The sequence below is a fragment of the Ylistrum balloti genome, unplaced genomic scaffold (genome assembly GCF_031769215.1).
Source record: "Ylistrum balloti isolate Yb309-2 unplaced genomic scaffold, AGI_CSIRO_Ybal_v1 Utg370184, whole genome shotgun sequence".
NCBI classification, from domain to species: Eukaryota; Metazoa; Mollusca; class Bivalvia; order Pectinida; family Pectinidae; genus Ylistrum; species Ylistrum balloti.
Genome location: NW_026782168.1, coordinates 112,512 through 139,982, shown reverse-complemented (window position 1 = coordinate 139,982; position 27,471 = coordinate 112,512). Strand labels below are relative to the sequence as shown.

The window sequence follows — 27,471 nt, the reverse complement described above, 5'->3', positions numbered from 1 at the left end:
CTGAAAAGAGACAATATAAATTCATCGACATGCTCATAACAAACGTGAAATTAACATCCGGGCCGAATTGCACACCTGCATGATGCATGTATAAAGCGCTTGCTATCAGCCACCTAACGTGTAATAAATTGAGATAAAATACGTCAACAATACTGTTATCAGGACGTAGATTGACCCCTGACCCTGTCCAGCTTTATCAGTCGCTGGGATATATATAACACTCAAAACAGTCTATCAGGACACATTCGTAGTTAGAAAGCAGAAGCGAGAATATCGTATACAAATGGTGTAATCAGGGAAATAACAACTCAGTGTGGATCTGTTGCAAGGTCCTTATCACGATGGGTAGGAGACGAGACAAAACAGCGGTTAATCCGCTCACCAAGTATTTCCTGTTCTTTGAAAATTTCATCATATGGGTAAGTAGGTTTACAGAAATCTATTTTGGATTATGATATAACAGTAACGATTTTTTGATAAGATTAAGCCGCTGACTTACCTTTAAATCATTCCATTGGATCTAAGTTCTGTGGATTTGCTATCTAAGCCCGGTTAGCTTGAGGCCGTTCCTTTAAATTGATACTAGTAGATGACTCATCGATCTAGAAGTTCTACTCTGATATTTAACTGTATCACAATCGTCTTGTCTCTGTCATGACTCGGAACAAGAATAAGGAAATATAACAGGAATTACTGTAAAATCATATATCTTAGTGGGGCTTAATATTCGTGGTTAAACAAAAATTCCAATTCGTGAAGACTTGATTCCATGAATAATAATAGCCCAATAAGTCGACCTATAATTATATAATGTATATGGTAACACTGTTGACGAAGGAAGACATTTTTTACTTGTTCCCTATCCGGACCTTGAACTAATAATCTACGGCATCAAATTACCTAGCCAATATTCATGCAACTGCCTAATCATCACACCACCACAACTTCCCCAAAAAAGGATGTTTGGAAGTTGTACTGATAGAGAGCTGGAAATATTCGAGATGGCCATAGTGGCAAATAGTTTATTACGTGGTATGGTCACCTGGATCGCAATGCACATAATAATTTACATGGATCCGAATTATAAAAGGAAAACGTAACATCCACGATATATATATAAACATTGAATTCGTAGATTGAAAGTGTACGAAAATAAAGTCCCAACGAAAATAAATTATTTCACAGTATTTCAGCATATTATAGTGTTAGATAGCGAGGTCGAAATTGAACAGAAGTAGTCTTTATTGCTGAGGGTTATGTTGTATATCGCGCATGTTAATGGGGTTCTTGTTAACTTTTTATTCCACTTCAGTATTACGATTAAGTTATATCTGTATTCAATCGGTTATGTCACTATTAGATATTGCCTATTTGGCGACATCACTATAATGGATAGGTGTTGTCACTTGGGAGTCATTTGGGAATATCACTTATTCATTGTGGAGATATCACTTATTCATTGTGGTGATATCACCTGTTCATAGTGGAGATATTACCTATTCATTGTGGAGATATCACTTATTCATTGTGGAGATATCACCTGTTCATTGTGGAGATATCACTTATTCATTGTGGTGATATCACCTGTTCATTGTGGAGATATTACCTATTCATTGTGGAGATATCACTTATTCATTGTGGAGATATTACCTATACATTGTGGAGATATCACTTATTCATTGTGCAGATATTACATATTCATTGTGGAGATATCACTTATTCATTCTGGAGGTATCATCTGTTCATTGTGGAGATATCACCTGTTCATTGTGGAGATATCACCTGTTCATTGTGGTGATATTCCCTATTCATGGTGGAGATATCACCTGTTCATTGTGGAGATATCACCTGTTCATTGTGGTGATATCACCTATTCATTGTGGTGATATCACCTATTCATTGTGGTGATATTCCCTATTCATGGTGGAGATATCACCTGTTCATTGTGGAGATATCACTTATTCATTGTGGAGATATCACCTGTTCATTGTGGAGATATCACCTGTTCATTGTGGAGATATCACTTGTTCATTGTGGAGATATCACCTATTCATTGTGGAGATATCACCTGTTCATTGTGGTGATATTCCCTATTCATGGTGGAGATATCACCTGTTCACTGTGGAGATATCACCCGTTCATTGTGGTGATATCACCTATTCATTGTGGTGATATCACCTATTCATTGTGGTTATATTCCCTATTCATGGTGGAGATATCACCTGTTCATTGTGGAGATATCACCCGTTCATTGTGGTGATATCACCTATTCATTGTGGTGATATCACCTATTCATTGTGGAGATATCACCTATTCATTGTGGAGATATCACTTGTTCATTGTGGAGATATCACCTATTCATTGTGGTGATATCACCTATTCATTGTGGAGATATCACCTATTCATTGTGGAGATATCACTTGTTCATTGTGGAGATATCACCTATTCATTGTGGTGATATCACCTATTCATTGTGGAGATATCACCTATTCATTGTGGAGATATCACTTGTTCATTGTGGAGATATCACCCGTTCATTGTGGTGATATCACCTATTCATTGTGGAGATATCACCTGTTCATTGTGGATCACCTGTTCATTGTGGAGATATCACCCGTTCATTGTGGTGATATCACCTATTCATTGTGGAGATATCACCTGTTCATTGTGGTGATATCACCTATTCATTGTGGAGATATCACCTGTTCATTGTTTTTGATATCACTACAATAAATAGGTAATATTGCCATAATGAAAAATGACATCACCTTATCGTTTCAGTGATTATAAGAAACTAAAAAAAGTAAGTTTCGTGTAATAAAACATGTGTCTGGTATGGGACCAAAAGGAATGAAAATGTATGTACATCATGGACGAGTTTTACAAGTTTCTATTCTAAATTTGTATTGGTACTATTTACCAATATTTTGTAGGTTTGGGATTGCTGTTGGTAGACACTGCTGGTGGGCTTTTGGCCCCGAAGTATGTCATAATCTACATGCCACTTTTTATATCATACATATCTGACATTCATTTAAAACCATTCAGCATTTGAAAGTATGCAATATATTGAATTTTGGGGGTAAATGCACCTTACTCCCCAGTCTGAACAATATTTGTACCTTCTCACCCTTTACGTAAACCAGAGTGAATTTAACAGTATCATACAGCTGTTTCATCCTTCTAGAATCCATCGGTAAAGGCGAGAGTCCAAAGTGTTGACACCTGAGTGGCGAGTAATGAAAAATGATAAAAATGATCGAAAGAAACGACAAAATTAGATTTGGAGTGTCACTGACAAAAAATCAATAAATTTAGGATTTTTCAGATGTGGTGATTTCAAAATAAAGTTCATATCTAGAAAATAATTTTAAAATATACAAAAATGTACTCAACACTGCTCTAAAAAATATCCCTAGGAAAACCACCAAATGCAATACAAACACGTCGCATGTTTTTAAACAGACAATGCGAGAATTTGATTGAATATACACTATTTACGAAACATTGCTGGGTTTGCCTCTCTAACAAATGCCAAAGAATGATGAGATAACGGAAACATGTGTTTTGTGAGAACTCAATTAAGATGTACAACAAGAAACAATTCACAACTTTTAGGCTTATAGAAGGTGTGCATCGACCATCTTGACGTCCCCGATGACACGAGTTTCTTCTAATCCCTATGCCATGTATTAGACAGATGTCCGATGTGAAGCTTAATACCATACTTAAAATATCCAACGCTTGTGATCTGTCACAGAAAATCAATTGTTTCAGCAGTTTTGCATGAAAACAAATGCCATTTTGTTTTGTTTCACTTACGTTTAATTTTACGTGTGTTCAAGAGCAGACGTAGACTTAACATTATAAGCGTAACTCTACGTCACGTAATGTTTCGACTTTCAGTGAAAAAATGTCTCACAACTGATATTAAGAGCTTAATGAAACGAAGGGTAATGGTCCCACAACTTTTGACAGGAAAAATAAATATGTAGCTGAAAAACAAATAGCGAGTTTTGTGTACAATCTGACTTTAAAACAATTTCTGCTGAAAAATAGTGTCTACAATATCATATAATGCTGGGGACATATGACGTATATTGTCAGATTGGCGGACTGGCCATTACAGGACTAGGTGCTTACGTGTTGTGGGTTAAACAAAAAGTGGTCAAGGATGCGTTCGACTTCTTCCTGGATCCAGCAACAATCATGGTGACAGCTGGCTCGATCGTCGTCTTCATTTCGTTCTTCGGCTGTATGGGTGCACTCAGGGAGAATATGTGTTTTCTTAAAACAGTAAGAAATTTTAATTCCATTTATAATACTTATAAAAACGATAGTTGATTTCCATACTTACGTAAAATGAGGTACAGAAATAAGCATAACGACAAACCGAAAGAAATCGTCCACTTTCCCTACAACGTCACGTGAATCCTATTTCAGTGATACTTGACATTTTTATTGTAACTGTTTTCTGATCGTCACGTTCTTCGGGGAATTGGCTTTTATCATTTTTAACGCATTTTTGTCTTTAGAAAATTTTGGTTTTGATAAACTGGTACTAGCTTTCTCTTCTTTTATTTTGAAAACAATGAATGTATTCTCCGATTGTTATGATCTGTGGAATACGAGCAGTGCACATTTCCCCTATCGTGATTTCTAGGGTAATGACGCCGCATGTTTTCTAGAAACTCGAGTAGGAAATTGGAACGGTATTGTTACATACTAGCGATGCTATATTTCTACATTTTTTAATTAACCCTGTCAAAATGAAAACTTATCATATTCTAACATATTTATTTTCAGTATAACATTATTCTGTCCATCATGTTTTTTGGGGAGTTAGCGCTTGTCATCTTCGTTTTCGTGTTCTACTTTGTCCCGGATGCCCGTGAACAGCTTGGACTGTTTCCCGGGGACAGTATGAGGAACGCTATCCAGAAGTATGGCATCGTGGATGACGAGGATATGGTGAACCTTATAGACAACATTCAGAAAACGGTAATACCCCAAAACATATATCGGTGATATCGCCATAGGTAGCAAACGATGATAGTTCACCATGGTCTGTTACAGATACATGGTTGTGGTCTGTTACAGATACATGGTTGTGGTCTGTTACAGATACATGGTTGTGGTCTGTTACAGATACATGGTTGTGGTCTGTTACAGATTCATGGTTGTGGTCTGTTACAGATACATGGTTGTGGTCTGTTACAGATACATGGTTGTGGTCTGTTACAGATACATGGTTGTGGTCTGTTACAGATACATGGTTGTGTGGTCTGTTACAGATACATGGTTGTGGTCTGTTACAGATACATGGTTGTGGTCTGTTACAGATACATGGTTGTGGTCTGTTACAGATACATGGTTGTGATCTGTTACAGATACATGGTTGTGGTCTGTTACAGATACATGGTTGTGGTCTGTTACAGATACATGGTTGTGATCTGTTACAGATACATGGTTGTGGTCTGTTACAGATACATGGTTGTGGTCTGTTACAGATACATGGTTGTGGTCTGTTACAGATACATGGTTGTGGTCTGTTACAGATACATGGTTGTGGTCTGTTACAGATACATGGTTGTGGTCTGTTACAGATACATGGTTGTGGTCTGTTACAGATACATTGTTGTGGTCTGTTACAGATACATTGTTGTGGTTTGTTACAGATACATTGTTGTTATCTGTTAGAGAAATATTGTTGTGGTCTTTTTCAGCTACATTGTTATGGTATGTTATATCTACATTGTTATGGTCTGTTACAGCTACATTGTTGTGGTCTAAGTGACAACGAGGACGGCTATAAAGACTGGAATAACAACGAGTATTTCAACTGTACTGTGTCAGGCTTAAGTCCAGAGAAGTGCTCTGTACCGCCGTCCTGTTGCAAATTAAAACCGGTAAGACTGTATTCAGCCACGTTTTAATTGCATCTTGCAACAAGATGCCCATAGGGTCTGCATCGCTCACCCGGTTTAGTTTATTGAAATGGATTGATTTCACTAAAGTATAAAACATTTAAGACACTTGCTATTTTTCCACTTTTAAGCCCTGCCCCTTTGCACAAGAAGGCTAGATGCACTGTTTAATCAAAACTAAATCATTTTCACCACAGGATGCTTCAGACCAAATTCGGACAAAATTAAACCATTCCTACAGATAAAGACTATCAACAAATTTTCCGTACTTCCACTATTGGATTGGATCTTGCCCATCTGGCGCCCGATGGCGGGGTTGGGTGGTGGGGGCGAAACCTACTCTTGATACAACATCGATCACCTTCACAAAGGCATGCCTCAGACCAAATTTCCATTCCAACAGAAGAAGAATGATTCTAAAGAATATGCCCTATTTCCCAAATCGGGGCTCGCCTCTCCCGTCCCTGAGAATCATTGTTTATGCATCATTTAGCCCTTTCATCCAAAGTTCATACAAAACATATTTCCGTTTACACAATGACGCTTCAGATCAAATTTGGGCAAAATCTATTAAGTTGTTCATGAACAGTACCAACTTGTTGCAAAATTTGACGGACGGACGAGGGAAGTCGCGGTATGCCATAATTTCATTTGTTTACATGTGATGTAAGAATGTGTTGTAGACTACATCAGAATGCTGATAGTGGAGATATATCTATCCAGTCGTCTAGTTAAAATCACAAAGGCGCAATGATATAACATCTGAGCTTGTGTGTTTTAGGGGAGAACATAGTGTTGTATTTAAAGTGGAGGGGGCGTGACCATCACACGATTGTAAACACGCCCGAGACTTTATATCAATACACGTACACCGTATCATTTTGTTTTAGGGGAGAAAACTGATATCATATGATTTTGTTTTAGGGCGAGGACACTGATATCATATAATTTTGTTTTAGGGGGGAGAACACTGACATCATATGATTTTGTTTTAGGGGAGAACACTGACATGATATGATTTTGTTTTAGGGGAGAACACTGACATGATATGATTTTGTTTTAGGGGAGAACACTGACATGATATGATTTTGTTTTAGGGGAGAACACTGACATGATATGATTTTGTTTTAGGGGAGAACACTGACATGATATGATTTTGTTTTAGGGGAGAACACTGACATGATATGATTTTGTTTTAGGGGAGAACACTGACATGATATGATTTTGTTTTAGGGGAGAACACTGACATCATATGATTTTGTTTTAGGGGAGAACACAGACATCATATGATTTTGTTTTAGGGGAGAACACTGACATGATATGATTTTGTTTTAGGGGAGAACACTGACATCATATGATTTTGTTTTAGGGGAGAACACTGACATGATATGATTTTGTTTTAGGGGAGAACACTGACATGATATGATTTTGTTTTAGGGGAGAACACAGACATCATATGATTTTGTTTTAGGGGAGAACACTGACATGATATGATTTTGTTTTAGGGGAGAACACAGACATCATATGATTTTGTTTTAGGGGAGAACACTGACATCATATGATTTTGTTATAGGGGAGAACACTGACATGATATGATTTTGTAATAGGGGAGAACACTGACATCATATGATTTTGTTTTAGGGGAGAACACTGACATCATATGATTTTGTTTTAGGGGAGAACACAGACATCATATGATTTTGTTTTAGGGGTGAACACAGACATCATATGATTTTGTTTTAGAAGAAGAACACTGATATCATATGATTTTATTTTAGGGGAGAACACTGACATCATATGGTTTTATTTTAGGGGAGAACACTGACATAATATGATTTTGTTTTAGGGGAGAACACTGACATAATATGATTTTGTTTTAGGGGAGAACACTGACATAATATGATTTTGTTTTAGGGGAGAACACTGATATCATATAATTTTGTTTTAGGGGTAAACACAGACATCATATGATTTTATTTTCGGGGAGAACACTTATATCATATGGTTTTGTTTTAAGGGAGAACAATGACATGATATGATTTTGTTTTAGGGGAGAACACTGACATCATATGATTTTATTTTCGGGGAGAACACTTATATCATATGGTTTTGTTTTAAGGGAGAACAATGACATGATATGATTTTGTTTTAGGGGAGAACACTGACATCATATGATTTTATTTTCGGGGAGAACACTTATATCATATGGTTTTGTTTTAAGGGAGAACAATGACATGATATGATTTTGTTTTAGGGGAGAACACTGATATCATATAATTTTGTTTTAGGGGTGAACACAGACATCATATGATTTTATTTTGGGGGAGAACACTTATATCATATGGTTTTGTTTTAAGGGAGAACAATGACATGATATGATTTTGTTTTAGGGGAGAACACTGACATCATATGATTTTATTTATTCTATCTGTCTTTTTAATTTTATTTTTTAGGGGAGGGGGTGGGAGGGTACATTGATATCATCCGATTGTAAACATGCTCTAGATTTTTTGGAGTACATTAACATATGATTTTGTTTTAGGGGGAGTACATTAACATCCTCTGTGGTCGTGGAGTGATGAAACCAACAGAAGCGGTAAGGCATCCTGATCATGTTACAACTAGCGTATATATACATGTGATATACACTACTTCTGATCGAGATAAAGTTACTAGGATATTATAAAAACGCTTCATAAAATCATTCCATTGCCTTTATTGTTTTTGTTGCTCCTTACATGGTGTTGAAAAACAAATTTCTAATATCAAGGGAGGCAGTCTTACTCTCGTGGAAACGGACAAAACTTTAGGGATTTATAAGGTTGGTTGTCTCCGGGCTCTAGGAGAATGGATTAACGACAACGCCCTCGTCCTCGGCGGTATTATACTGGGAATTCTCATCCCGCAGGTAAATACACCGTTAGGCACAAGTTGATCAAAGCTCTGTTAGAATTTACAAGTGATTAATGAATTTGTTTTAAAACAGTGAAGAGAAATTGGTAACATTCTAAGTCATTTTAGAACTCTGAACTTGTTCAGACAGGTCAGAATAATATTAGTGTAATTTTTAACGTCCTGTATTTTAATTGGAAACTTTAATTTTTCACTATCCACTGAAAATAATCAATATGATTACCAGACGTTTGAACATTGTGTAAATATTAACTTTGTGTCGAAGTACTCCAACAATGTTAGAGAGATTCGCCGGTGCAATCAGGAGGACTAAGACTTCTAAGACCTGAATAGTGTAGAAGTATCGTGTTGAAAGTTTCATATCATGATTGAGTAAATCACCTTAGCAGAAAAAGAGTTATATGCAGTAATTAATCATGATGTTACTTTTTTCAGATATTCATAATGTGTTTGGCGAGATCCCTAAGAGACCAAATCAAACTACAGAAACTAAAATGGCGTCGTTATCGCCCATCAAATGACGATCATTTCAGCAAATGACGTGGACGACTTGATAAATGATAATAATTTTAAAAGAACAATATATACCTGTGTTGGCAGATCGTTTTAAAAACGGGATATTTACTTTCCGCCAACACGGCGCCATATCCGTGGCTTCTGTATTTTTTTTCTAATAAACATTCATTGAGGGATATCGTGCACATAACTTTAAGCAGTATAACGTTTATTTAGTGTCCCACACATTCCATTTAGTACGAGTTTTCAAGCAAAAGTAGAAACTTAATTATGAGGTTCTCTATTGGCCACGAAAAATCACATGCGTGTAGGACAGCAACCAGAACGAATATGTGGTTTTACTGCATAAAGAAATTTCTATTTTTGTGTGCTTGTGTGTGTAAATTCCAATTAATTATCTGACGAAATAATGACTCGACATTTAACAATTTATCAAAACGTGTTTACAAGGATAAAAACAATGTAGAAAGGGTTTCCTTAACAAAAACAACACATTTGTGTGGTATTGAATCTTAAGTAGTGCAAACATTTCAATTGTAATAAAACACGTTTCACTATCTCGATCGTCCAATATAGTTAATTTTGAGTAAATAAGGATACACATCGATTTCTGGACAACACTGACCAATGTACTGTAAATGAGGAATAGGACAGATGTGATGCTGATGGACATCTCCCTGGATTAAGATTATTGCATCTTTTGGTTGTTTTGTGCAAGTAAAAATAGATCAAGCTGGTCTGGAGAAGTTTGTATCTTTTTATTGCAAGTTCTTATCTAGAGGGTACATCCGGTGTTTAAAGACAATGCTTTCTTGACATACAAAGTATATCAAAAGATGAAATTACTAAGGTTGTGTTTTCTGTGGCGATAAAATAGCTCTTCGTTAAGTTCAACTTGGTGTGGAAAAAACACGATCTCAATTCCCATATGTTGGACGATCTTTTCGGCATTATTAGATATTTCTATGTATTACAACATAGTACAATTACGTTTCAAATTTAAAAGGAGCAAGCGTTCCTATTTTGTAAGGAAATGAAGATGTTCCCAACCTATCCAAAATTTTGCGGATGAAAATGGCCGGTTGAGGATTTCAGAAACTATGTTGATCGCACATTTACCTGTCATGATAAATCTGCTTCACACCCGCCATTCTACAAACACTGCTTTTGTGAGAACAAACAAGAATGACACAAACACATCTAGTGCTACAGGAATATTCTGCGTCTGATATCGTCACGTTAAAGTAAACCTATTGTCCACGTTTTACTTAATTCGAACAGTGGCATTTTCAGAATACACAAATATTTTTTTGAAGTTAAGGCATATCAACAATTGTGTAATTTATTGAAGTTTTGGGGTAGCGAAAGTCCTCATCTCTAAAGGGACGAAACGTGTATGATGTAGTTTAATTCATTATCTAGCTCTGCTGTATCTAATTTTGAATTTTATTAAAGGGTGTTTATCACTTGCGTGCCTCCTGTTCAATCTTTCTCACGTGTTTTGTACATCGAGATTTACTTATAATTCACCTCTGAGTAGCTACAGTATGTGCACCGCCAGTTCAAGTGCTGGCTGTGAACAGTATATATTCACAGTGTAGATAAAAAAATTTAAACAAGGGGTCCTACAGGCCTGCATCTCTTACCTGTTTTTTTTTAGTTATCACTTCAAAGCAGTTTTATTCAAAAATATATCAATATATTTTTCCTAAATGATGAGGAATTTTAAATATTCAAACTTAATTGGGTCAAAAATGCATAAACACATAAAATTAAGTCCCGAATTGGGCTCTGCCCCTCAGGTACCTGAGGGACGAGACAAAATTGAGTGTCTTCCACCCTAGGATGCTTCAGACGACCTCTAGACAAAATGCTGTCATTGCTACAGAAGAAAAATTTGAAAGAATTTATTTATATCATGTTTTATGGCCTGCCCCTCAGGTCCCATGAAAATCATCCCCCATATTTGTACAATTTTTAATCTACCCTGAATGCTTCAAAGCAAATATGAGTGATACCCAGTCCATAGTTCTACAAAATGAAGTTGTCTATAACAATATTGCCAAATTCCCCCCTTTTAGCCTCGCCCCTCAGCTTCTGGGGTTGTGGTCATCCCAGCAAGTTGTTAAAATTTTAATACCTTCCACTTAAGTATGATTCCGGTCACACTAAATTCAATTTCCATCAATGATTAAGCGTACTTGTTTGAAGAAATTGTTGATGCTGCGAACAGTGCAGTATGGCATAAGTTCACGCGATCCTTCCGGCCAAGTAAGCTAAAAATACTAATCAGATTCTCCAGAACATTGGTTTTGTATACTCTAATTCTTCATTTGTTATTCTGTCATACTGACATTGATATATTTCTATATTAAGATGTATATATATATAAAGATAGAATCTAGTAAGTAATATCGACAGTATGGTCCAATATTGGTACTGGATCCTAACAAACAAACGTTTGTTGGAAGCGCATTACTGGAATAGATATATGACCAATGAAGTAACAGCCCTACTGTTGCTAATATTTCATTGGTCATATATCTATAAAAAGACATACAAAATTTTCCTCACTCTAGACATACCTAGTGGCAAAATATGCAAGAAAAAAACAAAACATAAAAAGAATAATTTAGGATTTTATTTATCCATCATTCACTTTAAACTGTAAATATAATTTATCACAATATTCTTCATTATTGAATGAAGCTGATCCAATGAACACAGATAGTATAGATCTCAATAATTAACTAGAGATTTGTTTAGTGAACAGAAATATACGTCCCCCTTTTCAAGCAAATTTGTATATCTCCTAGTAGCTTATGTGGTAGGATGGGTGTGCATGAAAAAAAAAGTTAATATTCTAAATCTTGAATTTTCATTTTACATTGTGCTACTGTTAATAATGTTGGGAAGTTTTGGTGCTTTTGGTGTAGATAAATATATGTACTAAATACAGTACTTCTTGCATATATAATTACAGTATGGTTCTTTGTCAGAATGGTTTAGTGATATAAGAAAAAAAAGCAAGCAGGATATCAAATATTAATTCACATTTTTACATATTTGATGAACAAGTGTTTTGACTTATCCTCTCTCAATGATCATGTATCTATAGAACATTTACTGCTACTGAAATTCTTAAAAAGGACTATACATGTAATACTTTGGCTGGAGTTCATCAGTGTTCCAAACTGGGTCATGCCTTGAATAAATATTCTGGTCATTAACACAGCAGCTTTAGGTAATAAAGGTGTACACCAACTTTCAGTAAGATATTTTCAGCACGTTGAAAGTTATTGCCAAAATAATGAGAAAAAGAACCAGAAGAAGTAGTACTAAAACAATAGAAAACAATATGTCTTCATCCCATCATTCCAAGGGGAGACATAATTAAGCAAGGAAAGCACCATATACTTTAACCCAAATTAGATACAATTTCTTACCTTACTGATACTGATGCTAAGTGCTGTCATTTTATATCCAGCATTTTGCACCCAGTAACACTATGTCTACCATTTATACCTAAAGCTGCAACAGGATGTAGAATAAGAGAACTATGGACCTGAATTTCTACTGCTATGGTCCTACACAGTCACCTCCCTACCTATGACCATTCCCCAGAAAAGATAAAATCCATTCAAATTTTTAACTCATCATTCTGGGCAATTTCCTATCCTCTTTGTCTACTAGGGTCCAAGTATTCCTAATGGTATCAAACTAATTTTATTTTCCCCTTCTACCACATACAACCTATTTATCTTTATAGAAAATGAACTACTATTTGATCAGAGATTCATTTTAAATAAGATATGAAGTCAAACCTCTACATGAAAATATTGTCGTGATATGAATTCATTTTATTCTAACCAAGCTTTGCCAATGGGCCAAATTACACTGGGTGTGGTAAAAGTCTACAGAGACGTTTTGAATAAAAGTCTTTCAATTAAAAATCTAAGGCATAATCATGATTTCCTTTAAGCTAGTTATCTGACAAGGTAAAAACTAGTGGAAATCATTAAATGGTTTGATATCCATCAGCACAATCAACTGTCATGACCAACTGGCATCTCTGTGCCCTTGTGTAGCATCAGAAGAGTCAAACTGTGTGTCTTGTTGTCCATAGTTTTGTTGTGTAGTATCTCAATGTCCATGCCCTAGTGTAGCATCGGAAGAGTCAAATTGTGTGTCCTGTTGTCCTTGGTTTTGTTGTGTAGTATTTCAATGTCCATGCCCTAGTGTAGCATCGGAAGAGTCAAATTGTGTGTCCTGTTGTCCTTGGTTTTGTTGTGTAGTATCTCAATGTCCATGCCCTAGTGTAGCATCGGAAGAGTCAAATTGTGTGTCCTGTTGTCCTTGGTTTTGTTGTGTAGTATCTTGTCCATGCCCTAGTGTAGCATCGGAAGAGTCAAATTGTGTGTCCTGTTGTCCTTGGTTTTGTTGTGTAGTATCTCAATGTCCATGCCCTAGTGTAGCATCGGAAGAGTCAAATTGTGTGTCCTGTTGTCCTTGGTTTTGTTGTGTAGTATCTCAATGTCCATGCCCTAGTGTAGCATCGGAAGTCAAATTGTGTGTCTTGTTGTCCATAGTTTTGTTGTGTAGTATCTCAATGTCCATGCCCTAGTGTAGCATTGGAAGAGTCAAACTGTGTGTCCTGTTGTCCTTGGTTTTGTTGTGTAGTATCTCAATGTCCATGCCCTAGTGTAGCATCGGAAGAGTCAAATTGTGTGTCCTGTTGTCCTTGGTTTTGTTGTGTAGTATCTCAATGTCCATGCCCTAGTGTAGCATCGGAAGAGTCAAATTGTGAGTCCTGCTGTCCATGGATTTGTTGTGTAGTATCTTGATGTCCATGGCCTTGTAATGCAGTATTGGGTCTGTCAGTTTCTCTTTCTTGGTGACTGTTATTATCTTGACTATGTCTTGATTGGTCATTGTATCTACTTGTATACCTACCACTGTGAGGTCTGTCTGAAGCTTTACGACTTTGATGTAGGTCCAACCCTTTGTGATCTCTTGAACTGAAAGAGTTATACCCGTGGTGAGATTGTTGACCACTGTTTGAATTGCGCCAGTTTCCACGGGGTGACCTTGCATATTCTTGACCTCTGTAGTCCTGTCTTTGTCTTTCATAACCCATATCATGATCTCTAGTGCCATAGTCTCTATTGTATCTACCTCCATAGCGCTGACCTTGACCTCTAGAGTCATAACTTTGACCTCTATAATGTTGACCTTGACCTCTATAGCCATCACCTTTGCCTCTATAGTCCTGACCCCAGGATGTATCATGGTAAATGTGGTATCCATGACTCAGATGTAGATTGTGATCACCATCATTGTGCCCCCAGGAGTTGCCATGGTGGCTGTGATAATTTGAATATTCACTTGGCATGTCTCTCCGTCCTTCTTCAATCTCGTATGTGTATTCACCATAGTGATATCTATCAGCATTGGATGGGTCATATCTGGCATTGTCATGGTAACTGTTACTATGGAAACCTCTACTCTGGCTACCACTACTACCCAAATCTTGGTTATAACGACTCCGGTCATCTCTATAATGGCTACCAGCATGTTGGTCATAACGACCATGTTCTTTAGTTTGACTACTAGAACGCTCTGACCTATATCTCTTCTCAACAGGTTTATGTGAATCATTCCAGTTGGGCTTCTTCTGTTCAAGTGTGTGCCTTCCTTCATTCTTGTAGCCTTCCAAACTGAAAATACCCAAAACAGATGTGTATATTTACATCATCAAATGATAATTCATTACAGGTGATAAGATAATCTATCACACCTGTGATATTAACTCTGTAATGTATGACAGTTACATGTAGTATTTTTTCAGATATTTGGTTTATACAGGTAAGAATAAAAGGTATACATATATTTGGTTATAAACTGAAAAAGAAGTGACCTGTATAGACAGATATTTCCTTTAAAATGCTGCAGTTAAGACTTTCATATAATAAAAAACATTTTAGACAGGTATTTACATAGAGAGGTACACAGAAGTAACTATTATAGACAGGTATTGCTATAGAGAGGTACACAGAAGTAACTATTATAGACAGGTATTTCTATAGAGAGGTACACAGAAGTAACTATTATAGACAGGTATTGCTATAGAGAGGTACACAGAAGTAACTATTATAGACAGGTATTTCTATAGAGAGGTACACAGAAGTAACTATTATAGACAGGTATTTCTATAGAAAGGCTATAGCTGGTCATTCTGCGCCACTGGTGTTTACTATGTTGATCATGAGTTATTTCCCTTAGTGGAATGCTTGTATGTTTTCTGTTATTGTACAGACTCTGGTTGAGTAAAGATCGGTCTGATCTCACCGAACTGTTAGACGTTCGTCCCATTAATTATTGGCGTGGTGGCAGCGGTTTGAACTTACATACGCCCCTACAACAATGTGACGAGTTGTAAGCGATCGAAGCATAACAGGGCAGTTTATTCAATAGCTGTAAGTAGGTGAAATCTTGCACCGGATATACCAGTTGTGAAATTGAAAGTAACTGTACTATATCCCAGGTAGTGGCTTGAGATTATTGAACATAAATCGGAAGTAAAGCTACAGTTTGAATAATTTTTCATCACTTTAAAAAAAAAAAAAAAATCTGTGTGTGTTATCCCGGTCCAGACAACCTATTGTATGTACTCTACGTAATTATAGGCCTACAGTGTGCCCAAGTTATATGAAGATGGCTTCAACTCGTGCTCCAAAACAATGGTCTCTAACTAAAAATGAAACTATCACTTCTTTTGAAGCATGGAGACAGAATTTACAATATACCCTCTCACTAGACCCAAACTTCGCTATATTCCTCATTGATGGGTCAGTATGGACCAAGAAAAGTGCTACCAACCCAACTTGTGGCCTCACCAACGATAACGATAGAGTCCCAGAAGCTTCACGTCGCACAGCCGCTTAAAAAGTTGCCCACCTTGAATTAATGCTAGGGCAAATCGCAAATTATTGTCCAATTATCTCGCGAAGCACAGTAGTCAAACAGTCTACGTCAATACAGTCAATCTGGCAAGCTATCCGTACTCACTTCAGATTTCAATCCACCGGCACACACTTTCTGGACTTTGATACAATTAAGCTGGAGCCGGGGGAGCGTCCCGAAGACTTGTACCAGAGGTTAAACAGCTTCATTGAAGACGACCTTCTGCAGGTAGGAGGGGGGATAACCCATCATGGCACAACTCCTGAGTCCAATGAGGAAAGCTCGCCCTCTCTCGAAAACCTTGTCACGTTAACATGGTTGCGGCTCGTAAACAAGGACTTGCCATCCTCAGTAAAACGCTACGGCCCAGAGCTGCGGGCTAAGCCATTAGCCAGTCTCAAGCCAGAGATCTCACAGGCTTTAGATAGCTTATTATTGGAAATCCGCTCTAATAATGACGCAAAGGTACTTTGCACTGCCTTCAAAACAAAGGGTCACACATCGCCTGGTGGTTCGATAACGCGGACACAGATGAGCCCTGGAAAAATGTGCCCTCTTTGCAAGCAAGCAGGCAGGCCAAGGTTTGACCATTATCTAAGCGTGTGTAAATATTTGCCATCTGAGGACAAACAGTTTATGAGTCATGCTAGGCAATCTATCGCTGTTGACAAGATCATCTCTGACTGCGAAGACACTGCACCGGACCAGCACAAGAACTTTGAGATTGATGAGTCCGTACCTACTTCCCGTCGTGTTAGTATTAAACAGTCACCGCAGATGAAAGCCTACTTTGGCCAACGTGTCTTGTGTATTACACTAGACAGTGGCGCTGAAATCAGTATGATTAAAGCATCAACAGCAGACCATCTTGGTGTCAACATTCAGCCTACCAATCAAAATGCTTTACAGGCCGACGGTAGTACTCCTCTAGAAATTGTTTGAGAGACACATTTTGATGTAACCAGGGACAACACCGTTCGTCATATAGAAGCCCTTGTCGTCAAAGATCTTGATGTTGACGTTCTTGCCGGTATTCCGTTCTTGTCAAGCAATGACATCAGCATTCGGCCCGCTCGTCATGAAATTATGGTAGGCGACTCCTATGTCATTAAATACAATGTTCCATAACGACTCAGCCAACATAATTGTGTACGCCGCACACAAGCCTTTGTCCTGAGAACCCCCTCCACCACCATATGGCCAGGGGAACATATTGATCTCGGACTGCCAGAGGACCTACCGCCCAAAGGTATTGTTGCAATTGAACCTCGAATGGTAAGCTGTTCTTCTGTCGGTATGTGGCTGGAACCAAATATTGTTGATGCAGTAGGCGGAAAGGTACGAGTAGTAAACAATACCAATGAACCGCAACGTCTCAAGAAGAGCAACCATTTTTGCCAAGTGTTGCTGACGAAACCTGTACCTCATCACACTTTACCAAACGCGCATGTACCTACAGCTGTCAAAACTGGTCATAATAAAAGACCTTCCAGCAACTCCTACCACTCCGACTCTGTCAGAGTTGATCCGGATGACATCCTTTCCGAAGATCATAGGCTAAAATTTCGAAGTCTCCTCCGTGAACATGATTCGCTTTTTGACCCTAACTTTAAAGGATACAACGGCGCTGCTGGAAGATTTGAGGCCAACATAAACATGGGCCCCACACAACCTCCTCAGAGAAAAGGGCGTCTCCCTCGGTACTCAAAGGAGAAGCAACTTCTTTTGCAACAGAAATGCGATGAGCTAGAGTCTCTCGTGGTATTGAAGAAACCAGAAGACCTCGGAATAACAGTTGAGTATCTCAATCCTTCTTTCTTAGTGTCCAAGTCCAATGGTGGACATAGACTTGTCACCGCGTTCTAGGATGTTGGTCGTTACTCAAAACCCCAACCTTCCTTAATGCCAGATGTGGACTCCACTTTGCGTAGGATTGGCCAATGGAAGTATCTGATTGTTACCGATTTAACCAAAGCCTTTCACCAGATTCCTCTGTCTAGACAATCTCTAGAAGTATTGCGGCATCGTAACTCCGTACAAGGGCGTTCGCGTTTATACGCAGTGTGCAATGGGAATGCCGGGTTCTGAAACCATGTTGGAGGAGCTCATGTGTCGCGTGTTAGGTGACCAGTTACAGGCTGGTATTGTCGTGAAGCTAGCAGACGACCTGTATTGTGGTGGCAATACTCCAGACGAACTTTTTAACAATTGGTCGACGGTAATGAATGTTATCAACAGTTGCGGTCTCCGTCTGTCTTCGGCAAAGACCATCATTTGTCCCCGCTCCACGACAATCCTAGGATGGATATGGTCACAAGGACGACTTTCTGCAAGCCCTCACTAAATCTCTGTGCTCACGTCATGTAAGTCACCGGAATCTGTTCATGGGCTCCGTTCGTTCATTGGAGCGTATAAAGTCCTTGCTCGCGTTCTTCGAAGTTGCTCACAAAACATTGCTCCCTTGAAGATGCTATCTGTGGACTTCAGTCAAAAGACAAGATTATTTGGACAGATGAACTCTCAGAATATTTCCAGGTTGCTCAAACTGAACTCCTCGGTGCCAAAGAAATCATTATACTGTGTGAAAACGATCAGATCTGGATAGTTACAGATGGATCAGTCAGCAAGTCTGGCATTGGGGCAATTCTCTATGTGAGGCGTGACAAAAACATTCCACTTGCTGGATTCTTTAGCGCCAAACTTAGTTACATGGCTACCCTGCGAGGTTGAGGCTTTGTGCATAGCAGCCGCAATCAAGCATTTCAGCCCCTTTATCATACAGTCACGCCATACCGCGTGTGTCTTGACAGACAGCAAACCGTGTGTGTGCAGGCCATACAAAAGCTCCGTCGAGGTGAATTCTCTGCAAGCCCCAGGGTAACATCATTTCTATCTACTGCGAGCCGATACCAAGTCGACTTACAACACCTCGCTGGATCTGCCAATTTACCATCTGATTTTGCGAGCTGGAATGCAGCCGACTGCAATGACCCGTCTTGTCAGATCTGCAATTTTATCATACAGACAGAGGACTCCGTGGTTCGCAACACAAAGTCTCAGGATCCACTTGCCACAATTCAATCTCTACCATTCACAACTCGTTCCGCCTGGATCAGTATTCAGTCCGAATGTCCAGACTTGAGACGGGTTCATGCTCATCTCAAACAAGGAACCAGACCCTCCAGAAAGCTCACAAACATTCGAGATGTTAAACATTACTTAAATGTAGCCACTATCTCGAGGGATGGCCTACTCATAGTTCGTCAAAATGTCCCACTGCAGTCTTTGACAGAGCTCATTATTGTCCCACATAGTGTCTTAGACGGCTTAGTCACAGCTATGCATATTCGTCTTGACCACCCAACAAAGCATCAAATGCTCGTCCTCATGAAACACAGCTTTTACGCGCTTGATATGTCTACATCGATTGAGCATGTGTGCGACTCGTGTCATACCTGTTCATCGTTACGAAAGTTGCCTAAAGCATACACTGACCAAACTTCAGAGCCGCCACCTGATGCAGTTGGTGTTAAATTTGCCGCGGACGTTATGAAGCGTAATCGTCAAATGATATTTGTTCTGCGCGAGTCTGTAACAGCTTTTACCACCGCCCTCATAATCAGCGATGAAAAGTCAGAAACATTGTGTGATGCTTTACTTAGACTCTGCATGGAACTTCATCCACTCGATGGGCCCCACGCTGTTGTCCGAGTCGACCCGGCACCTGGATTTATGTCAATACGCGACGACATTCTTCTTGAGCGTTTCCGTATAAACCTAGAAATTGGCCGTGTCAAAAACCCCAACAAGAATCCTGTCGCTGAGAAGGCAGTGGCAGAGCTTGAGGAGGAGCTTTTGAGGCAAGAGCCTGGAGGTGGACCTGTATCTCCGCTGACCTTATCAATTGCTGTAGCCCGCCTCAACTCTCGCATCAGGAGTGCTGGGCTATCCGCTCGTGAATTATATACCCAACACAACCAGTTCAACCATGAGCAGTTGCCATTTGTCGACAAAGACATCATACAACACACTATCGATCGCCGTGAGTCTAATCACACGAGTAGTGCTCTGTCTAAGTCAGGAACAAAAGGCCCATATTCGCAGCCTTCGTTATCCATAGGAGATATTAACTACCTGTATTCCGATAAGGATAAGACAAGGGCACGCCCAAGATACATTGTAGTATCAATATCTGATGACTGGTGTTATGTCAAAAAATTCGCGGGGAGACAGCTGCGATCCGGTTCTTATAAAGTGAAGGCGAATGAATGTTTCCGCATACCTCCCGAGCTTTCCGTATCTGTGAACCTGTCAAAGTGTGAAGACGGCACAGAGGATGTTATAGAAACTACATTAATAACCCCACATAGTGAACAGAGCATCGAAAACAGGACCGAGACCCCAATCCCTCATATGGCTTCAACGGAACCATGTTCTATGCCCGCGCCCGTAGTACTATCTACTCCACCCGAATTGTTACATACAAGTAGTCCACCAGCAATGCGCGAGGACAACGAAACTGACGATGACCAAACTGATGTAGTTGACAGGCACACTCAACCTCGACCACAGAGGGAGCGCCGGCTGCCAACACACCTGAAAGACTATGTGGTCTATTAATAGTGATTTCTATCTGTGCCAGAAAGACATGTTTCAGTGTTTTATAACTCTTATGTTATAAATGACGTATTATGACATTTTCTTATATCATAAGATAATTCTTTTGATATTCTGAAGGTGAAAAAGATGAAAGGAATCACGCCACTGGTGTTTACTATGTTGATCATGAGTTATTTCCCTTAGTGGAACGCTTGTATGTTTTCTGTTATTGTACAGACTCTGGTTGAGTAAAAATCGGTCTGATCTCACCGAACTGTTAGACGTTCGTCCCATTAATTATTGGCGCTGTACTAAGTGACAACTTACAATGTTTTGGTGTGCAGGTCGGCCAGGTAGTTCTCTCTTTCAATGTCATGACCTCGTGCTGCATTGAAAGCTAAAAAGACATAAAAAAAAAGAGTTGTAACAATGAATTATACCTGTTACAAGATAAACAGTTTTACAGAATCCTACAATGAAGGTAAAATAATATCAAATAATGAGTGAAGGAGGGAAAGTCCAAACCAACACTGAATAATCAAGGGCTGTAACTACAGAGTATTCCACTTCAGTACATGTTAGATTAATTGATAAATGTTTGATTTAAGAATGTGTTAAGATTAAATCCTTACAAATGTGTTATTTCCTGTAAACTGCTACTGAAACATCAGTGTGGTTATTGAAAAATGTTTGATAAAGTATGAAAATTTGTGTGTGATCAACAAGTATATTTCCTCCAGTATATAAAACCAGTAAAGTGTATCCATGCCCTCCTGCATCTCTTACTACAAGACTGATAACTATCTGTTACATAAAAGTTACACATTTGATAACCAAGATTTTTCTTCAAAAGACTTGCCTGATATGGCTTCCTCTGGCTTAAAGGCTAGCCGTTCTATCATGTACCTGTAGGAAAAAAATCCATGTACGTATCTCATTCGGTGGTTTAGTTAACATCAAATACAGTGTTAGTGTTGGACTAACCAGATACACATGATCATTCATAATGATTTTGGAAACAGGTTAGATATTCCAAAGAATAAATAAACAGTTTAAGAAAAAGTTAAGAAAAATCACTGTACAAATTAGAAAACAAAGCAGATTTAGAGATTCTGGTCTTCCAACCAATTCTGTAAGAAACAAGTCAGTTTGGTGCATCAGAAAGTTAACTTCCAGGTTCAGATGTCCAAAAAACTTGTAAACTGTTTATGTCACATTCCACTTATTATCACATTTTACCTTGATAAATGGAGCATGATATTATGCAGATTTCACTATAATATAATCAGAAGAGAAAAAGAAATCAATAATCAGGTCAAATCTGAAATACTCTAATTAATCACATTCTAATATATTAGTGACATCAGCAAAGAGCTTCCAAAAATGTCCTCTCTCTTTGTTTTAACCATATTTTTACATAACCCAAGAAAAGTTTTCTAGTAGTACATGACAGGAAACCATCACTGAATACTCTCTCATAGTACATAAAGCACTTTGTTACAATTTTGTTGAATGTGGAATTAAACAGCAACTATAAAATGTGACTATTCACATTTATAAATATTATGTGACTTACCTACACACCATGTAGCCTGTCCTGTTAATACCATGGGTACAGTGCACTCCTACCACATCACCTGAAATTCGCAATTTTGTTTTTATTTATTTATCATTTGTGTTATCCTTCATTAACTTTCTATTTACTTTGTCAGTGCCTTACACTTTATTTCTGTAAACACTGACAAAATATGACATACATGGACTTGTAACCAATAGTCACACTACAAAAAAATATCCTACAACTAGACACATGAATATATATATGATACTTTGGCATACTTTGAAACATATGGCCTTGACACTTTTGAGACATATTTACATATAGACATATTAACTTACCAGTAGATATAAGAATTTCACAAAAATATATTAACAAAGTCAACAGCTTAGAAGGCATTAAATGATAGATGCATTTTTTATGTAACAATTTTTTTGCAATCAAAGGGAGTTAATTAATATGTGGAAGACTATTTTTTTTTGAAGTCATGAACCTTGACTTTTAACCTTCTAACCCTATAATGGCATCACCTTCCATAGTTCATAATTTCAAAGTAACACACAATATCAGACACCAGAAGAAGCAGAAGTGTTACCTTTTTCACTCATAGCTTTATTGGTTTCGATAGCATCATAAAACCTAAAAACAAACAAAACCAAACAGTTTATCATCTTTATTTGTCAGATAAATCTAAGGTATATCTTGTCACAATTCATCATTATTCAAAGAGTTATATCATTACAATAAACAAACATAATAAACTTACAGTTGTTACCATGAACATGCATCACCACATGTGATATTGTCATTACACTATAATGAACACAAGGTATTAAATGTAATTACTGACCTGTGAACCACATCATCGTGAGGTATCACATGTCCTTCTGTAAATATTTTAAGGTACTTGACTCCATTTTTCGTAAATTCCTGTAAATAAAAATGACAGGAATTCAGAAATCTAATATGGACACCGAAGTCAACAGAAAAGAATTGCCTGTTCTGCTCCTGCTACTTCATGGTGGGACAAAATTTACCATGATTCCCCATGGTTATAATTCTTTAAGACATGACTATGCAATGTCTTTAATTTTTGTTCTACTTGCTCTGTTCAAGGTATAATTTTCTTAACAAAACAAGACACGATGAGTTGTTCTTTTGTTACTGAGATCATGCTTCATTGTTTAAAAAGTTGACTCTGAACTTTGTATGCAGTGTTAAGTCTGTACATACTGATCCATCATAAAACAATGTGTCATCCTTACCATTAAACCATACTTACATCTTTAAAGTAGTATTTTGTAGTGAAGGTAAGATCTATGACCAATTTTAATTTATGCTGTTCCTTCTCAACATGATCAATCAATTGTTTCGGGGTGAACCTGTCAAAAAAAAGTGTGAAATCATCAACTTTACAAATAGATATTTGGAAAACTTTGTTTTTAGACTATGCTAACATATTTCAGCTCAGAATAAAACCTGCCATTGTCATAAAGCTGGGAAAGTCAGTTCTTTAACATGTTTTTACCTGGGTAACACAGTTTGATACTTACCACAAATCTGGTGGTACTTGTCTCAAAAGTCCCTTTAAAATGAGAAATAAACAGTGATTTGTTTTAAAATTGACATCACAACAACTGAATTGTATCATACCTCCTTGATTCTACCAATATAACAATCATTATTAAAAAAAAGGGGGGGAGATAAATCTATACCAGATATTTTGTAACCGACTGATCTCTATAGAAAGACTGGAGTTATTGGCTAAAAACACAAGCTTACCATTATAATTTTAGAGTCTTGGGTCATTATGGATGTACAAAATGTACCATTCAGTTGTTCATTAAGCAACATACCACTTGTCACATTGTAAAAGTGTTTCAATTCCTGTAAATCTTAAGCAATACCAGCTGATTCAGAACAAGGTGTCAAGATAAAGGACTTTATTCTGACAGTTCCTCCTTCAATCAGAGTTATTGAAATGAAAAGTTTAATAACGAGTTTTTATGTCGTAACAATAAAGATCTGGACATGTGGTCATGGGTCAGATAGTACTGTCCAGCAGTGATGGACACAAGACATGTCTGGAAACATAATTATTATTATATAACCATCCTTTTCAGGTATGTGATACTCGTGTAATAAATATCATAGATACAGGTAAAATAACACTATTGTAATGTTGTATATAAATGAATAAATATTAGTATGCCCCCTCTGTCTCAAAAATCTACCATCTTATGAGAAACATATGAGGGATTTCTGTTACACTATATTTGCTAATCAATTTGAGTCATATTATGAATATTATGAGTTTTGGGCATGTCATAATGAATTTATCAAACTTGTTTAGTAATATAACATTTGCCTCATGTGTTATGTTGTCAAATGATTGAACTCATTTAATAAATTCAATATGACATGACCACTCATGTAAAGTCTTGTAAAGGTAAGAGAAAGTTTGACATCCTACATCAACAGATTATGTCATTCTTATGAAGAATGAAGTACATTTTACAGAGATGAAAAGAAGCTTAAATTTTGGGTTATATGAAGTAGATGTGAAAAGTTCCTTACATTTTTCAGTGGTACTTTGAAGCACAAAATGTTAGTTCCTGGAATAACTTTTCCAACATTGGAATAATCAAGCCATCTGTAATGAAAACATAACCAGCACTAAATGTTTTCTTTATTTTTCAAAACAACACTTATGTAACCAAACATCAGTATATTACACAAAGTGTTTACAGTCTAATTGCTAAATAGACAATCCATTTAAATTTGTGTAACTGTATATATACTTTACCTTCCACAAATAAAAACTATGTATAGCAAAATTTTGACTAAATATAGCAAGATCAGCAGGGTTTTCTCTGAATTTGTGAACAAGAGTCTCAACTAGCAGGCCTACAGTCCAAGTTTAACAGTTTATAAATCAACAACAGGCCCATGGACCTGAATGGTCAGCTGACTATGAAGACCTATGTATGAAAAAGGGCAAATAGACCAATAAATTACTCAACTACCCTCCAGCTTACAAAGAACTTTGTAGCCATTCATCTCAACAGGCTACAGTCCCAACAAGTCTAATATCAGCAGCATGGACCTTGGTAGCCCTGCATCCCAGCATCATATAGATCCAATATCAGCACACTGAGAATTTTGGTTATTGAGAAGAAGTTGTTTAAAAGATCTTAAGATATTTGAGCTCTGTGACCTTGAAAGTATGTCAAGGTAATTCCTTTTAACAAACTTGGTAGCCCTTCATCCCATCATGCTACAGGCCAAATATCCAGATCTTGGACATTTTGGTTATTGAGAAGTCATTCGAATGGAAAGCTTAGGCATGGCAGACAGCTGACGATGACGGACGAAACACAATGGCTATAGATCATCCTGACCCTTCAGGTCAGATGACCTAACTTCTTAGAAGGCCTACAGTCCCCTCCTTCCCCACCCCAAATTCTCTGTGGGGGAAATCACTTCAAAGGATATTAGGTATTCTGCATTGACAAGAAATGTTTACCATTACCAAACCCTTCAACACCCCAGAAAAAGTATTCTGAATTTCTACTGATCTAATCATTCCCAATGAAACTCATTACACGTATGCTTTCATGATCAATTCAATATGTGTTGTCAGTATGACTGTTTTAATGAAAGCATTGGGTTTTAAGCTTTGGATCACTCTTTTCTAGAACATGGATTCCAACCAGACACCACAGAAGATGGTGTCAGATGTCTATTGAGTTACATCCCTACAAGATATCATGTTGCTTTTTCCTTGTGGGTTTTACTTTACCATTCAAAGGAGCATTTATTCCCTCTGCAGCATAGTAGTAAAAGCCTATAAATGACATTCATTAAACTTTCACTTTCATTTCCATTTAAAGGTAAAACAATGAGTTGTGATTTTAGAACGTGAGTATCTGTATTCTACCAAGTATATATACATGTATAGTCACATTATATTCCGACACACTATGTGTGAACTATGTTTACTGTAAACTATAGATAATAAAACAGGAACAATCTCATATGAAAATATTACTTTATATCGAAATAATCTGTAAGTGTTGAACGTTTTTGCTAGAAGCTACTTTGCTAGTTTTAGAACGAAGGCATTTTATATATTACCATTTAAATATATTTGTCAGTTTGTCTTGGAACACAAGAGACAACATACGGTTATTCGTTGTAGATTTCCCTCGCGTAAAAGATGGCCTTTGAATTTAATGATCTAGATAACACTAGTAGAGTGTTATATTCTCAATACGCTGAGTTCAATGTGAAACTGTGAGTCGACAATTGCGTCAGTTTATTTACACATACTTTTCAATCTGAATAAACTAATATCGAAATTAACAGACTAAGCTCTCGCCTTCACATCCATGTAAAATCACCACGACATCATTACAATGTACCAAAGTGAGACATGGTTTTCTTACCGATCTGGGGGTGGCATATTTTGACGGTATATCGTAGATTTGTTCGATGACGAAGACAAATACACAATTTTATCAACACTTTCAATTACTCTCTTTCGCAGAAGTTGGACATGCTGTAAAATCTTCATCTTTCAGAAGCTTGAGTTTCGGGAGCGTTCGATGACGAATACATCCAGTGTAAATGTACCTACCAGAGTTGTCATTCCTTAAGCGACTGCTATGGACAGAGATTGTAAATGAAATCGACCAGTACATAATATCTGGTCAGTCAAAAAAACTAAAAACAAAAAAGTCTCTCTTGTTCAGCTGTATACAAATTGATGTAAATCTGAATCCAGAGTTAACAAATATTCCCATAAAATATATGTTGTACAATAGTCAGGAGATGTTAGTGAATTAATAATAACCTAACAGTTTTGCCATAAAGATAAGTAAGAAAATCAAAATAAGGAATTAAAAAATGATCAATTCCTTATCATAAACAATACAAAACAATATTCAAGTTGTCTTGATTTAAACATTCATATTTATTGATATACTTCAACTT

The 27,471-nt window shown here is 37.4% G+C and overlaps 2 protein-coding genes across 2 annotated transcripts; one reads left to right on the top strand and one right to left on the bottom strand.

The window, feature by feature from the left end:
* Nucleotides 1-290: 290 nt before the first annotated feature.
* Nucleotides 291-9,553, top strand: LOC132551196 (tetraspanin-33-like). Its single transcript, XM_060215306.1, has 7 exons — nt 291-419; nt 4,108-4,296; nt 4,807-5,001; nt 5,775-5,909; nt 8,470-8,523; nt 8,698-8,835; nt 9,276-9,553. Exons 1-7 carry the CDS (start codon nt 342-344, stop codon nt 9,378-9,380), a joined length of 894 nt encoding a protein of 297 aa, XP_060071289.1. The 5' UTR covers nt 291-341; the 3' UTR covers nt 9,381-9,553.
* Nucleotides 9,554-13,747: 4,194 nt separating this feature from the next.
* On the bottom strand, nt 13,748-27,040 carry LOC132551185 (probable tyrosine-protein phosphatase F54C8.4). The gene is made up of 10 exons (XM_060215292.1): nt 26,925-27,040; nt 25,054-25,129; nt 24,030-24,061; nt 23,759-23,858; nt 23,327-23,406; nt 23,072-23,115; nt 22,495-22,555; nt 21,778-21,824; nt 21,246-21,315; nt 13,748-15,073 (listed from the first exon to the last, which is right to left on the bottom strand). The coding sequence occupies exons 1-10, from the start codon at nt 26,939-26,941 to the stop codon at nt 14,119-14,121; spliced, it is 1,482 nt and encodes a 493-aa protein (XP_060071275.1). The 5' UTR covers nt 26,942-27,040; the 3' UTR covers nt 13,748-14,118.
* Between the last annotated feature and the right edge of the window lie 431 nt (nt 27,041-27,471).